At 49.3% G+C, this 13,465-nt stretch overlaps 1 protein-coding gene across 6 annotated transcripts in view; it reads right to left on the bottom strand.

The window, feature by feature from the left end:
- The window catches only part of TEX14 (testis expressed 14, intercellular bridge forming factor), a 142,594-nt gene that overhangs the window by 30,639 nt on the left and 98,490 nt on the right, over positions 1-13,465 (bottom strand). For all 6 annotated transcript variants that reach the window (XM_055386735.2, XM_055386733.2, XM_055386734.2 and 3 more), the window contains exons 15-16: positions 10,462-10,568; positions 378-463 (exon numbers count right to left, since the gene is read on the bottom strand). In XM_055386735.2, the coding sequence (XP_055242710.2) occupies positions 378-463; positions 10,462-10,568 (193 nt within the window). The remainder of the gene's footprint in view (positions 1-377; positions 464-10,461; positions 10,569-13,465) is intronic.

Genomic DNA, 13,465 nt, shown 5'->3' with positions numbered 1-13,465 from the left:
AAATTGGTTTTGTTATACATCGTTTTGCTTAAAGTCGTAGTTTGCTTAAAGTCATTGTCATTTCCTATTAACAGAATAAGGTAAGGACTTATTGTATTGTGCACCGTTTTGTTACATTTCTTATACAATATACATTTATATATTAGAAATATTTCCTATAAAGTCTAGAAATTAAAAAAAAAAGCATTTCCCTTCTGAAGTCTGTAGTCAGAAGGGCCCTGCTTTTAAAATGAAATATAATAAAAGAAAAAAATTCAGAAGGACATTGCTATGGTTCTAAATGTGCAACACAGGTTGTGTACTTAGAAATATCAACCACATTAGAAATATACTTTAAATTTCATTTTGTCTAATAAAACTCATGACTTTATACTCACTTTTCCATTTTAAGTGTACCTTTCCATCATCTTTATTTCTGGACTCTGCATTATAGATTTCAGAAGAAACAGGTTCCACACTCATCCTGAATTGCACGGGTTTTTTGGAGGTAGGGGGAGCGGGGTGGACACAAACACATCAGTTTGCTCAAGTTCTTGACAGAACCAAAAGCCCACCAGCCCATCCAGAGGACCTGTTCCCTACTCCCTAAGCCATTCCTAGAGTTGCACTGACCCCTTTGCACCAGCAGAGAGTGCCAGAACCCACCCCCCCACCCCCCCACCCCCGCTCCACCACCAGTTTCCAGTCCACAAGGATCCTTCCCTGGTAGAGTCCCAGTGACAGCTGGGTGATGCAGAAGGTCCCTGCCGGTGGCTTGACAGAGTGAAGAGTGCACTATTAAACTGTGTGGCTTTGGCTTGGGCAGTGGACTCTCTAGGTCTTCCCTGGCTAAGAAATGAAAGGACTGAGCTATAAGATCTCTAAGAGTATTTTTAGTTTCTAAGTTTAGATTTCATGATTATAAAAGTGCTCTTGGGAGATTTTCAGAGGTAGAAGAAACCCGCAGTTGAAGCGCAGTTTCACAAGACACAATCCCTGGGCTGTTGCAGAGCCTCCCCTGCAAATGCCACAAATCACAGGTGATGGTTCAGGTGAGGGTTCTGCTCCTGCCCGTCCATCAGAATTCTCTGGTAACAGGCCCACCTTCATATCAGTGACAGCACAATAACATTTGTAGTTGTTGAGACAGTCTCAGTCTGTCACCCAGGAGTGCAGTGGTACGACCTCAGCTCACTGCAACCTCCGCCTCCTGGGTTCAAGCAATTCTCATGCCTCAGCTTCCCAAGTAGCTGGGATTACACATGCACGCCACCATGCCCGGCTAGTTTTTGTATTTTTAGTAGAAAATTATGTTGCCCAGGCTGGTCTTGAACTCCTTATCTCGAGTGATCCACCCACCTCGGCCTCCCAAAGTGCTAGGATTACAGGTGTGAGCCACCATGCCCGGCCTAACATTTGTAAAAACAGTCTTAAGGCATCAGAGATCCTGAAGAACATTCAGAGACCTTCAATCTAGTCCCACTGAATTCTAGACCCTGACCTACCACTAGGTTACTATCTGACTTTGGCAAACATCAATCTCTCTAGGCCAAGACTTCCTCATTTGCAACATAAGGGCGTCTTTTTTTCCTCTAAATATCCCATAACTAGCCAGGATGGTGGCTCAGGTCTGTAGTCTCAGCTACTTGGGAGGCTAAGGCAGGAGGATTACTTGAGCTCAGGAGGTCAAGGTCAGCTTATACAACATAGTGAAACTCTGTCTCCAGAAAAAAAATAAACAAATAAAGTTTATAAATATCTCATGAACATGTACATTTTATCATCTATTCAATTAACTTTTCAAAAACGCATGAACTGGCTGGGCACGGTAGCTCACGCCTGTAATCCCAGCACTTTGGGAGGCCAGGGCAGGCGGAGGCCAGGAGTTGAGGTGAGCCTGGCCAACATGGTGAAAACTCTATACTAAAAAAACAAAAAATTAGCTCCCTCTCCCTCTCCCTCTCCCTCTCCCTCTCCCTCTCCCTCTCCCTCTCCCTCTCCCTCTCCCTCTCCCTCTCCCTCTCCCTCTCCCTCTCCCTCTCCCTCTCCCTCTCCCTCTCCCTCTCCCTCTCCCTCTCCCTCTCCCTCTCCCTCTCCCTCTCCCTCTCCCTCTCCCTCTCCCTCTCCCTCTCCCTCTCCCTCTCCCCTCTCCCTCTCCCCTCTTTCCACGGTCTCCCTCTGATGCCGAGCCGAAGCTGGACGGTACTGCTGCCATCTCAGCTCACTGCAACCTCCCTGCCTGATTCTCCTGCCTCAGCCTGCCGAGTGCCTGCGATTGCAGGCGCGCGCCGCCCCGCCTGACTGGTTTTCGTATTTTTTTGGTGGAGACGGGGTTTCGCTGCGCTGGCCGGGCTGGTCTCCAGCTCCTAACCGCGAGTGATCTGCCAGCCTCGGCCTCCCGAGGTGCCGGGATTGCAGACAGAGTCTGGTTAACTCAGTGCTCAATGGTGCCCAGGCTGGAGTGCAGTGGCGTGATCTCGGCCCGCTACAACCACCTCCCAGCCGCCTGCCTTGGCCTCCCAAAGTGCCGAGATTGCAGCCTCTGCCCGGCTGCCGCCCCGTCTGGGAAGTGAGGAGCGTCTCCGCCTGGCCGCCCATCGTCCGGGATGTGAGGAGCCCCTCTGCCTGGCTGCCCAGTCTGGAAAGTGAGGAGCCCCTCTGCCTGGCTGCCCAGTCTGGAAAGTGAGGAGCCTCTCTGCCCGGCCGCCATCCCATCTAGGAAACAAGGAGCGCCTCTTCCCGGCCGCCATCACATCTGGGAAGTGAGGAGCGGCTCTGCCCGGCCGCCCATCATCTGAGATGTGGGGAGCACCTCTGCCCTGCCGCCCTGTCCAGGATGTGAGGAGCGTCTCTGCCCGGCCGCCCCGTCTGAGAAGTGAGGAGACCCTCTGCCTGGCAACCGCCCTGTCTGAGAAGTGAGGAGCCCCTCCGCCCGGCAGCCGCCCCGCCGGAGAAGTGAGGAGCCCCTCCGCCCGGCAGCCACCCCGTCTGGGAAGTGAGGAGCATCTCCGCCCGGCAGCCACCTCGTCCGGGAGGGAGGTGGGGGGGTCAGCCCGCCGCCCGGCCAGCCGCCCCGTCCGGGAGGGAGGTTGGGGGGCCAGCCCCCCGCCCGGCAAGCCGCCCCGTCCGGCCAGCCGCCCCGTCCGGGAGGGAGGTGGGGGGGTTAGCCCACCGCCCAGCCTGCCGCCCTGTCCAGGAGGGAGGTGGGGGTTCGGACCCCCGCCTGGCCGGCCACCCGGTCCGAGAGGTGAGGGGCGCCTCTGCCCGGCCGCCCCTACTGGGAAGTGAGGAGCCCCTCTGATCGGCCAGCCGCTCCGTCCGGGAGGGAGGTGGGGGGGTCAGCCCCCCGCCCGGCCAGCCACCCCGTCCGGAAGGGAGGTGGGGGGGTCAACCCCCGACCCCGCCAGCCGCCCCGTCCGGGAGGGAGGTGGGGGGGTTAGCCCCCCACCTGGCCAGCCGCCCCGTCCGGGAGGTGAGGGGCACCTCTGCCCGGCCGCCCCTACTGGGAAGTGAGGAGCCCCCTCGCCCGGCCAGCCGCCCCGTCCGGGAGGGAGGTGGGGGGTTAGCCCCCCACCTGGCCAGCCGCCCCGTCCGGGAGGTGAGGGGCGCCTCTGCCCGGCAGCCCCTACTGGGAAGTGAGGAGCCCCCCCGCCCGGCCAGCCGCCCCGTCCGGGAGGGAGGTGGGGGGGTCAGCCCCCCGCCCGGCCAGCCGCCCCGTCCGGCCAGCCGCCCCGTCCAGGAGGGAGGTGGGGGGGTTAGCCCACCGCCCAGCCTGCCGCCCTGTCCAGGAGGGAGGTGGGGGTTAGCCCCCCACCTGGCCAGCCGCCCCGTCCGGGAGGTGAGGGGCACCTCTGCCCGGCCGCCCCTACTGGGAAGTGAGGAGCCCCCCGCCCAGCCAGCCGCCCCGTCCGGGAGGGAGGTGGGGGGGTCAGCCCCCCGCCCGGCCAGCCGCCCCGTCCGGGAGGGAGGTGGGGGGTTAGCCCCCCGCCTGGCCAGCCGCCCCGTCCGGGAGGTGAGGGGCGCCTCTGCCCGGCCGCCCCTACTGGGAAGTGAGGAGCCCCTCTGCCCGGCCAGCCGCTCCGTCCGGGAGGGAGGTGGGGGGGTCAGCCCCCCGCCCGGCCAGCCGCCCCGTCCGGGAGGGAGGTGGGGGGGGGTCAGCCCCCCGCCCGGCCAGCCGCCCCGTCCGGGAGGGAGGTGGGGGGGTCAGCCCCCCGCCCGGCCAGCCGCCCCGTCCGGGAGATGAGGGGCGCCTCTGCCCGGCCGCCCCTACTGGGAAGTGAGGAGCCCCTCAGCCCGGCCAGCCGCCCCGTCCGGGAGGGAGGTGGGGGGGTCAGCCCACCGCCCAGCTTGCCGCCCTGTCCGGGAGGGAGGTGGGGGGTCAGCCCCCCGCCTGGCCAGCCACCCCATCCGGGAGGGAGGTGGGGGGGTCAGCCCACCGCCCAGCCTGCCGCCCTGTCCGGGAGGGAGGTGGGGGTTCGGCCCCCCGCCTGGCCAGCCGCCCCATCCGGGAGGTGAGGGGCGCCTCTGCCCGGCCGCCCCTACTGGGAAGTGAGGAGCCCCTCTGCCCGGCCAGCCGCCCCGTCCAGGAGGGAGGTGGGGGTGGTCAGCCCCCTGCCCGGCCAGCCGCCCCGTCCGGGAGGTGAGGGGCACCTCTGCCCGGCCGCCCCTACTGGGAAGTGAGGAGCCCCTCTGCCCGGCCACCACCCCGTCTTGGAGGTGTACCCAACAGCTCATTGAGAACGGGTCATGATGACAATGGTGGTTTTGTGGAATGGAAAGGGGGGAAAGGTGGGGAAAAGATTGAGAAATTGGATGGTTGCCGTGTCTGTGTGGAAAGAGGTAGACGGGAGACTTTTCATTTTGTTCTGTACTAAGAAAAAATTCTTCTGCCTTGGGATCCTGTTGATCTGTGACCCTACCCCCAACCCTGTGCTCTCTGAAACATGTGCTGTATCCACTCAGGGTTGAATGGATTAAGGGCGGTGCAAGATGTGCTTTGTTAAACAGATGCTTGAAGGCAGCATGCTCGTTAAGAGCCATCACCACTCCCTAATCTCAAGTACCCAGGGACACAAACACTGCGGAAGGCCGCAGGGTCCTCTGCCTAGGAAAACCAGAGAACTTTGTTCACTTGCTTATCTGCCGACCTTCCCTCCACTATTGTCCTGTAACCCTGCCAAATCCCCCTCTGCGAGAAACACCCAAGAATGATCAATAAAAAAAAAAATAAAAAATAAAAAAAAAATTAAAAAAAAAAAAAAAAAAAAAATTAGCTGGGCATGGTGGTGCATGCCTGTAATACCAACTACTCAGGTGGCTGAGGCATGAGAATTGCTTGAACCCGGGAGGCGGAGGTTGCAGTGAGCTGAGATCACACCACTGCACTCCAGCCTGGGTGACAGAGCGAGACTCTATTTCCAAAGAAAAAAAAGTGTAGGCTGGGTGCAGTGGTTCATGCCTGTAATCCCAGCACTTTGGGAGACCAGGGCAGGTGAATCACGAGGTCAGGAGTTCAAGACCAGCCTGGCCAACATGGTGAAACCCCGTCTCTCCTAAAAATACAAAAAATTAGCTGGGCATGGTGGCGGGCGCCTGTAATCCCAGCTACTTGGGAGGCTGAGGCAGGAGAATCTCTTGAACCCGGGAGGCAGAGGTTGCAGTGAGCCAAGATCCACTGCGCTCCAGGTTGGGCAACAGTGCGAGACTCTGTCTCAAAAAAAAAAAAAAAAAGTATGTGCTCTGTGGCACAGATATGAATTCCCTGTTATCTAGAATGCCCTACTCTCCAGCTGGACCAGAAAGCAGAGAGACTGCTGAATCAGAGAGGGTAGATCTGATCAGATTTCTTTTCAAAAAAATAAAATTTTTTTGGAGATAGGATCTGACTCTGTCACTAGGCTGGAGTACAGTGGCACAATCACAGATTACTGCAGGCTCAACTTCCCAGGCTCCAGCGATCCTCCCACCTCAGCCTCCCAAGTAGCTGGGACCACAGGCACCTGCCACCACAGCCAGCTAGTTTTTGTATTTTTGGTAGGGATGAAGTCACACAATGTTTGTTGCCCAGGGTGGTCTCAAACTCCCAGACTTCAAGCGACCCTCACACATTGGCCCCATAAAGTGAACTGAGATTGGCCAGGTGTGGTGGCTCACGCCTGTAATCCCAGCACTTTGGGAGGCCATGGTGGACAGATCACAAAGTCAAGAGATGGAGACCATCCTGGACAACATGGTGAAATCTTGTCTCTACTAAAAATACAAAAATTAGCCGGGCGTGGTGGTGCACACCTGTAATCCCAGCTACTCAGGAGGCTGAGACAGGAGAATCGCTTGAACCCAGGAGGCGGAGGTTGCAGTGAGCCGAGTTTGCGCCACTGCACTCCAGCCTGGCGACATAGCAAGACTCTGTGTCAAAAAAAAAAAAAAAACAAAAAAAACCATGAACTGAGATTGCGCCACTGCAAGGAAGCCTGGGTGACAGAGCGAGACCCTGTCTTAAAAAGGAGGGGAAAAGAATCCTTAAAATCTTCAAACCCTTTGACCAAGTAATTCTGCTTCTGAGAATCTATCCTGAGGAAATAATCCAAAATGCAAAAACAAAGCATTATTTACAAGTAACTGTGTCCCTATTCATAACAGAATAAAGAATGAAGCAACCTAAAATTCAACAATAGGTGAAATCCAACTATTTTTGTTGTTGTTGTTGTTGTTGTTGTTGTTGTTTGAGACAGGGTCTTATTCTGTCGCCCAAACTGGAATGCAGTGGCATAATCATGGCACTGCAGCCTTGACCTCCCCAGGATCAGGTGATCCTCCCACCTCAGCCTCCCAAGTAGGAGAGGGTGTGGGTCTACAGCCGCACACCACCATGCCTGGCTAATTTTTTGTAGGATGGTGTTTTGCCATGTTTCCCAGGGTAGTCTCCAATTCCTGGGCTCAAGTGATCTGCCTGTCTTGGCTTCCGAAAGTGCTGGGATTACAGGTGGGAGCCACCTTGCCCAGCCCAACAATTTCAAAATAAGTTTACAGGGTTTTTTTTTTTTTTAAATAACATAGAGTAATGTTTACATTCTAATGTAAAGTGAAAAATCAGGATATAAAATTGCTTACACATATCATAATTGTCACTTTTTTTTTTAAGCACACAAAAAGACTAGAGAAACAGGTGGAAAAATGTCAAACTTTTTTTTGGTCTGTTCTTTGTACTTCTGAGGGAAGAGGGTGCCGAGCAGGGGAGGCCACAACAACTATGGGTTTTTCTTTGTCATCTAATGGCTATGTCATCCCATTTGCTTCTATCAGTGGTGTGAGTGCCAAACACTCTGATGCCAGCTAGGTAGTTCTTCATTATTCCCTTCATAGGAATAAAATCCACTGATCTAAAATGTCCGGCTGGGCGCGGTGGCTCACGCCTGTAATCCCAACACTTTGGGAGGCTAAGGTGGGTGGATCACCTGAGGTCAGGAGTTTGAGACCAGCCTGACCAACATGGAGAAACTCCGTCTCTACTAAAAAATACAAAATTAACCAGGCCTGGTGGTGCATGTCTGTAATCCCAGCTACTTGGGAGGATGAGGCAGGAGAATCGCTTGAACCTGGGAGGTGGAGGTTGCAGTGAGCCAATATCGCGCCATTGCACTCCAGCCTGGGGAACAAGGGCGAAACTCCATTTCAAAAATATAAAAAATAAATAAATAAAATGTCTGGACATTTTCCTTCATTCTCCCTTATGTACATATTTGCCAACATGAAACAAACAGCAAACTCGTCATTAGTCTCAATCACCACTAGGGGGAGGAATAAAAAGGTTTTTTTTCCAGGAGAACTGACTTCAAAGTTGTGGATTAGTGCTACCATTTATCCATAGGAAAAAAAAAAAAAAACAAAACTAAAACTGATATACTAGTCTGTCGTGAAAAACATATATTGGCTGGGCGTGGTGACTTACACCTATAATCCCAGTACTTTGGGAGGCTGAGGTGGGTGGATCACCTGAGGTCAGGAGTTCAAGACCAGCCTGGCCAACATGGTGAAACCCCATCTCTACTAAAAATACAAAAAATTAGCTGGGCATGGTGGTGGGCACCTGTAATCCCAGCTACTCAGGAGGCTGAGACAGGAGGATCGCTTGAACCCGGGAGGCGGAGGTTGCAGTGAGTCAAGATCACGCCACTGCACTCTATCTAGCCTGGGCAACAAGAGTGAAACTCCGTCTCAAAAAAAAAAGAAAGAAAAAAAATTATTGCCCTTTTAGTAATTCCCTTACTTATAATACTTAACTCAATTTAAACCAAAAAAAATTTTAATAAATTTTTTTTTTTTTTTTTTTTTGAGACGGAGTCTCGCTCTGTCGCCCAGGCTGGAGTGCAGTGGCGCGATCTCGGCTCACTGCAAGCTCCGCCTCCTGGGTTCACGCCATTCTCCTGCCTCAGCCTCCCGAGTAGCTGGGACTACAGGCGCCCGCCACCACGCCTGGCTAATTTTTAGTATTTTTAGTAGAGACGGGGTTTCACTGTGTTAGCCAGGATGGTCTCGATCTCCTGACCTCGTGATCCACCCGCCTCGGCCTCCCAAAGTGCTGGGATTACAGGCGTGAGCCACCGCGCCCGGCCAATAAATTTTTTAAAAATTAAAAAAAATTCTCACACACCAAATAAATTTGTTTTACTTAAGTTCGTTCTTTATTTATTTAATTTTTTTTTTTTTGAGTCAGAATCTCACTCTGTTGCCAAGGCTGGAGTGCAGTGGTGCCATCTCAGCTCACTGCAACTTCTGCCTCCTGGGTTCAAGTGATTCTTTTTTTTTTTTTTGAGACGGAGTCTTGCTCTGTCGCCCAGGCTGGAGTGCAGTGGTGCGATCTCCTCTCACTGCAAGGTCTGCTTCCTGGGTTCACGCCATTTTCCTGCCTCAGCCTCCCGAGTAGCTGGGACTATAGGCGCCCGCCACCACGCCCAGCTAATTTTTTGTATTTTTAGTAGAGACGGGGTGTCACCATGTTAGCCAGGATGGTCTCAATCTCCTGACCTCGTGATCTGCCTGCCTTGGCCTCCCAAAGCGCTGGGATTACAGGTGTGAGCCACCGCACCCAGCTGTTCAAGCTATTATTGAGCTTCCACCTCCTGAGTAGCTGGGATTACAGGTGCCCGCCACCACGCCCGGCTAATTTATGTATTTTTAGTAGAGACGGGGTTTCACCATGTTGGCCAGGCTGCTCTCGAACTCCTGACCTCAAGTGATCCGCCCACCTTGGCCTCCCAAAGTGCTAGGATTACAGGCATGATCCACCACACTCGGCCTGTTTTACTTAAGTTCTTTAAAACTCAGCATGTGTGTGTGTATGTATGAATATATGTATGTATGTATACATATATACCTATGTGTGCACGAATACATATACATATATGTATGAATATATTATATATACATATATGTGTATGAATATATTATATATACATATATGTGTATGAATATATTATATATACATATATGTGTATGAATATATTATATATACATATGTGTATGAATATATTATATATACATATATGTGTATGAATATATTATATATACATATATGTGTATGAATATATTATATATACATATATGTGTATGAATATATTATATATACATATATGTGTATGAATATATTATATATACATATATGTGTATGAATATATTATATATACATATATGTGTATGAATATATTATATATACATATATGTGTATGAATATATTATATATACATATATGTGTATGAATATATTATATATACATATATGTGTATGAATATATTATATATACATATGTGTATGAATATATTATATATACATATGTGTATGAATATATTACATATACATATATGTGTATGAATATATTACATATACATATATGTGTATGAATATATTACATATACATATATGTGTATGAATATATTATATATACATATATGTGTATGAATATATTATATATACATATATGTGTATGAATATATATACAAACATACACACACTCTTCTTCCAGTAATTTGTGCTAAAGTCAATTCATTTCATTCGTCTGGCTGGAAATCACACACCCCAGGGTCATAGTGACGTTGTTCAACTCTCTCTCTGGAGTCAGTGACACTTACTTTAAACAACCCTGGTTTCCAATTAGTTTAGTTTCTGGAGCACTGGTAAATGGAATACCTGGTGTTTTTATAAGAAAAACTATCTAGGCAGTTGTGGAAAGGCAAGATGCTTTGCTTCTAACAACTGATGAGTTCTGTCTGATTAACCTGCCAGCCACTTGGGCTTTGATGTCTCCTCAAGTTCCCATGACACTGCTCTTCCTACTCACTCAGTGGGAGAACCTGCCAATCTGCATTACTCTTCTTCATCATTCACAGTCCTTTTGTCACTAGACATAAGAAGATCACTGAGTGGCCTCAGAGACACACAGAAGTCTAAAGGCATAGTGACATTAAGAACAACAAAATGTTGACCCACCTACTGGTATTTTGGATCCTGCTTGTTTCCAAACTGTCCTTGGCTCCTTGAGTGCACTGAAATTGTTCATCTGTGTTCTGTTTTCCAGGATCACAGAGAGTCGGCAGCTTAAAAAGCAATAAACATGTTTCAGGGCTTTGATGAGAGAATTCCCATTCTCTTCACTGTCACACTATTTTCAAAGCCATTCTTGCTAAATGTATAGAAATAACCAGACCTACCAGGATTTTCCTTTGCATGTTTCCTATCTGCTAACCCATCTCTTATCTGGAGGTCTTTTTTTGTTTTGTTTTTATTTTGAGACGGAGTCTGGCTCTGTCACCAGGCTGGAGTGCAGTGGCAAGATCCTGGCTCACTGCAACCTCTGCCTCTCAGGTTCAAGAGATTCTCCTGCCTCAGCCTCCCGAGTAGCTGGGACTACAGGCGCACACCACCACACCCAGCTAATTTTTGTATTGTTAGTAGAGACAGGGTTTCACTATGTTGGCCAGGATGGTCTCGATATCTTGACTTTGTGATCCACCCACCTCGGCCTCCCAAAGTGCTGGGATTACAGGCGTGAGCCACTGTGCCCAGCTTATCTGGAGGTCTTTACCCAGAAATGTTGGTCTCCAGGAACCTAGCCCAGACAGGATACAAGTGGAGAATAGGCAGACAAGATAGAAATTAAAAAAAAAAAAATCCACTTTCCTGAGCATTTTCCCCCTCCTATATGAATATGAAGACAGCAGATCTTTGTGGCAGGAGTAAAGGCCCTTGGGTTCTAGTCTAAGTGTTATTCAGACTAACATAAGAGAATCTTTTTCTTTTTTTTTTTTTTGAGACAGGGCCTCACTCTGTTGCCCAGACTGGAGTGCAGTAGCCTGGTCTCGGCTCACTGCAACCTCTGCTTCCCAGGCTCAAGAGATTCTCGTGACTCAGCCTCCTGAGTAGCTGGGATTACAGGTGCGCGCCACTACCACTCAGCTAATTTTTTATATTTCTAGTAGAGACGTGGTTTCACCATGTTGGCCAGGCTGGTCACGAACCCCTGACCTCAAATGATCCACCCTCCTTGACCTCCCAAAGTACAGGAATTACAGGTGTGAGACACCGCACCCTGACACTAAGAGAATCTTGTACTTATCCATAAAATAAGACCTTGTACTTATCCATAAAATAAGAATGATAATACCTACCACTGGGGATGCTATGAAAATAAAACAGAATACAATAAAGGTTACAATACTTAGGAAACAGCAAAAGTAAAACAAATGAAAGTCTATGCTCTTTATTCAAGAGACTATTAGCTCTACTTATCCCAATTTTAACATAATTTTAACAAACTTAGTTAATTATATTTCCTAGCCTACAGCAAATTAAGGCAACAAATATGGAGTTTGAGATGGGAGCAAGATGTGTAAAAGTGAGAAGGAGGCACAAAAAATTACTACATGCTCCCTGAAGTATAAGATCCAGAGGCCTTTGTATGGGCAAACACTCCTTAGCAGAAGCTTAAGACAGCCCTATATCATGATGCTTCACCATAACAGGTGTTCAGAAAAATACCACTGTCACCAAGAAAAGGTTAGAATATGTTTAGAATATAATCAAAATAGATATTTAGAATATCATGAAGTTTGTAATGTTTTCATTCAATATAATTAAAATTTTAAGAACTAAGAAATTAAAGAAATAAACTTCAATTGTCTGAAAAATGCATTTAGATGGAGATGGCTTTTTCCCTGATGCTAGAAAAAGAGGGTGATGTTTTTAAGGAAAAAATAAATATGGTATCATTGTTTTATATCCTATGTACTAGCAGATGGTTTCCAGCAGTGGCCGCCATCGATTCCCTCCTGTCCATCCTGCCACGCCTCCTATAAAGAGCTAGAGTCTATTTCCCCACCCAGTGAATCTGGGCTGGCCTCGTGAATTTCTTCGATCAACAGAAAGCAGCGAAAGTGATACAATCCTAGGGTCAGGACTAACTTTTAAGAGGTCTGGTAGTTTTAGCTTTCACTTGCAAAGTCAGCTGCTATGCTGTAGAGAAGCTTGGGAGAGACTATTTATTGAATGACAAGTCAAGTGCAAAGAGAGGCCACCTGGAGGATCTCAAGGTACCAGACATGTAAGTAGAGGCTTCTTGGACCTTCTTGCCCAGTCCAATCTCCAGCTGACTGCAAACAAGTGAGTGATGCTAGCCAATGGCCATGTGGAACAGAAGATCCACTCAGGTGAACCTGTCAAATTCCTGACCCACAGAATTGTGAGAAATAATAAACTATTGTTATTTTAAGCCATTCGGTTTTGGGCTTTATTGTTGTTGCTACGCAGCAATAGATAACAAAATATAATATATAAAAGTTATTTCAGGCCGGGCGCGGTGGCTCACACCTGTAATCCCAACACTTTGGGAGGCCAAGGTGGGCAGATCACAAGGTCAGGAGTTTGAGACCAGCCTGGCCAATATGGTAAAACCCCCTCTTTACTAAAAATACAAACATTAGCGGGGCATGGTGGTGCGCACCTGTAGTCCCAGCTACTCGGGAGGCTGAGGCAGAAGAATCGCTTGAACCCGGGAGGCGGAGGTTGCAGTAAGCTGAGATGGTGCCACTGCACTCCACCCTGGGTGACAGAGCAAGATTCTGTCTTTAAAAATTAAAAAAAAAAAGTGATTTCTAACAGTTTTCTAGCAAACTCTAATTTTCTATGGAAACAGAAATATTAGGATATAAGTAAATTCTTTGTGCCTTTTTTGTTTGTTTTTGAGACAGGGTCTCACTCTGTTGCCTGTGCTAGAGTGCTGTCACATGATTTCAGCTCACTGTAATCTCAACTTCCTGAGCTCAGGTGATCCTCCTACTTCAGCCTCCCAAGTAGCTGGGACTACAGGCACATGCCACCATGCCCAGCTAATTTTGATATCTTTTGTAGAAACAGGGTTTCGTTATGTTGCCCAGGCTGGTCTCGAACTCCTGGGCTCAAGCAATTAACCTGCCTTGGCCTCCCAAAGTGCTGGAAT

The sequence above is a fragment of the Gorilla gorilla genome, chromosome 4, assembly GCF_029281585.2.
Source record: "Gorilla gorilla gorilla isolate KB3781 chromosome 4, NHGRI_mGorGor1-v2.1_pri, whole genome shotgun sequence".
Classification (NCBI taxonomy): domain Eukaryota; kingdom Metazoa; phylum Chordata; class Mammalia; order Primates; family Hominidae; genus Gorilla; species Gorilla gorilla.
Note: the sequence above shows the minus strand (reverse complement) of the source record. Positions and strands in the feature narration are given on the sequence as shown.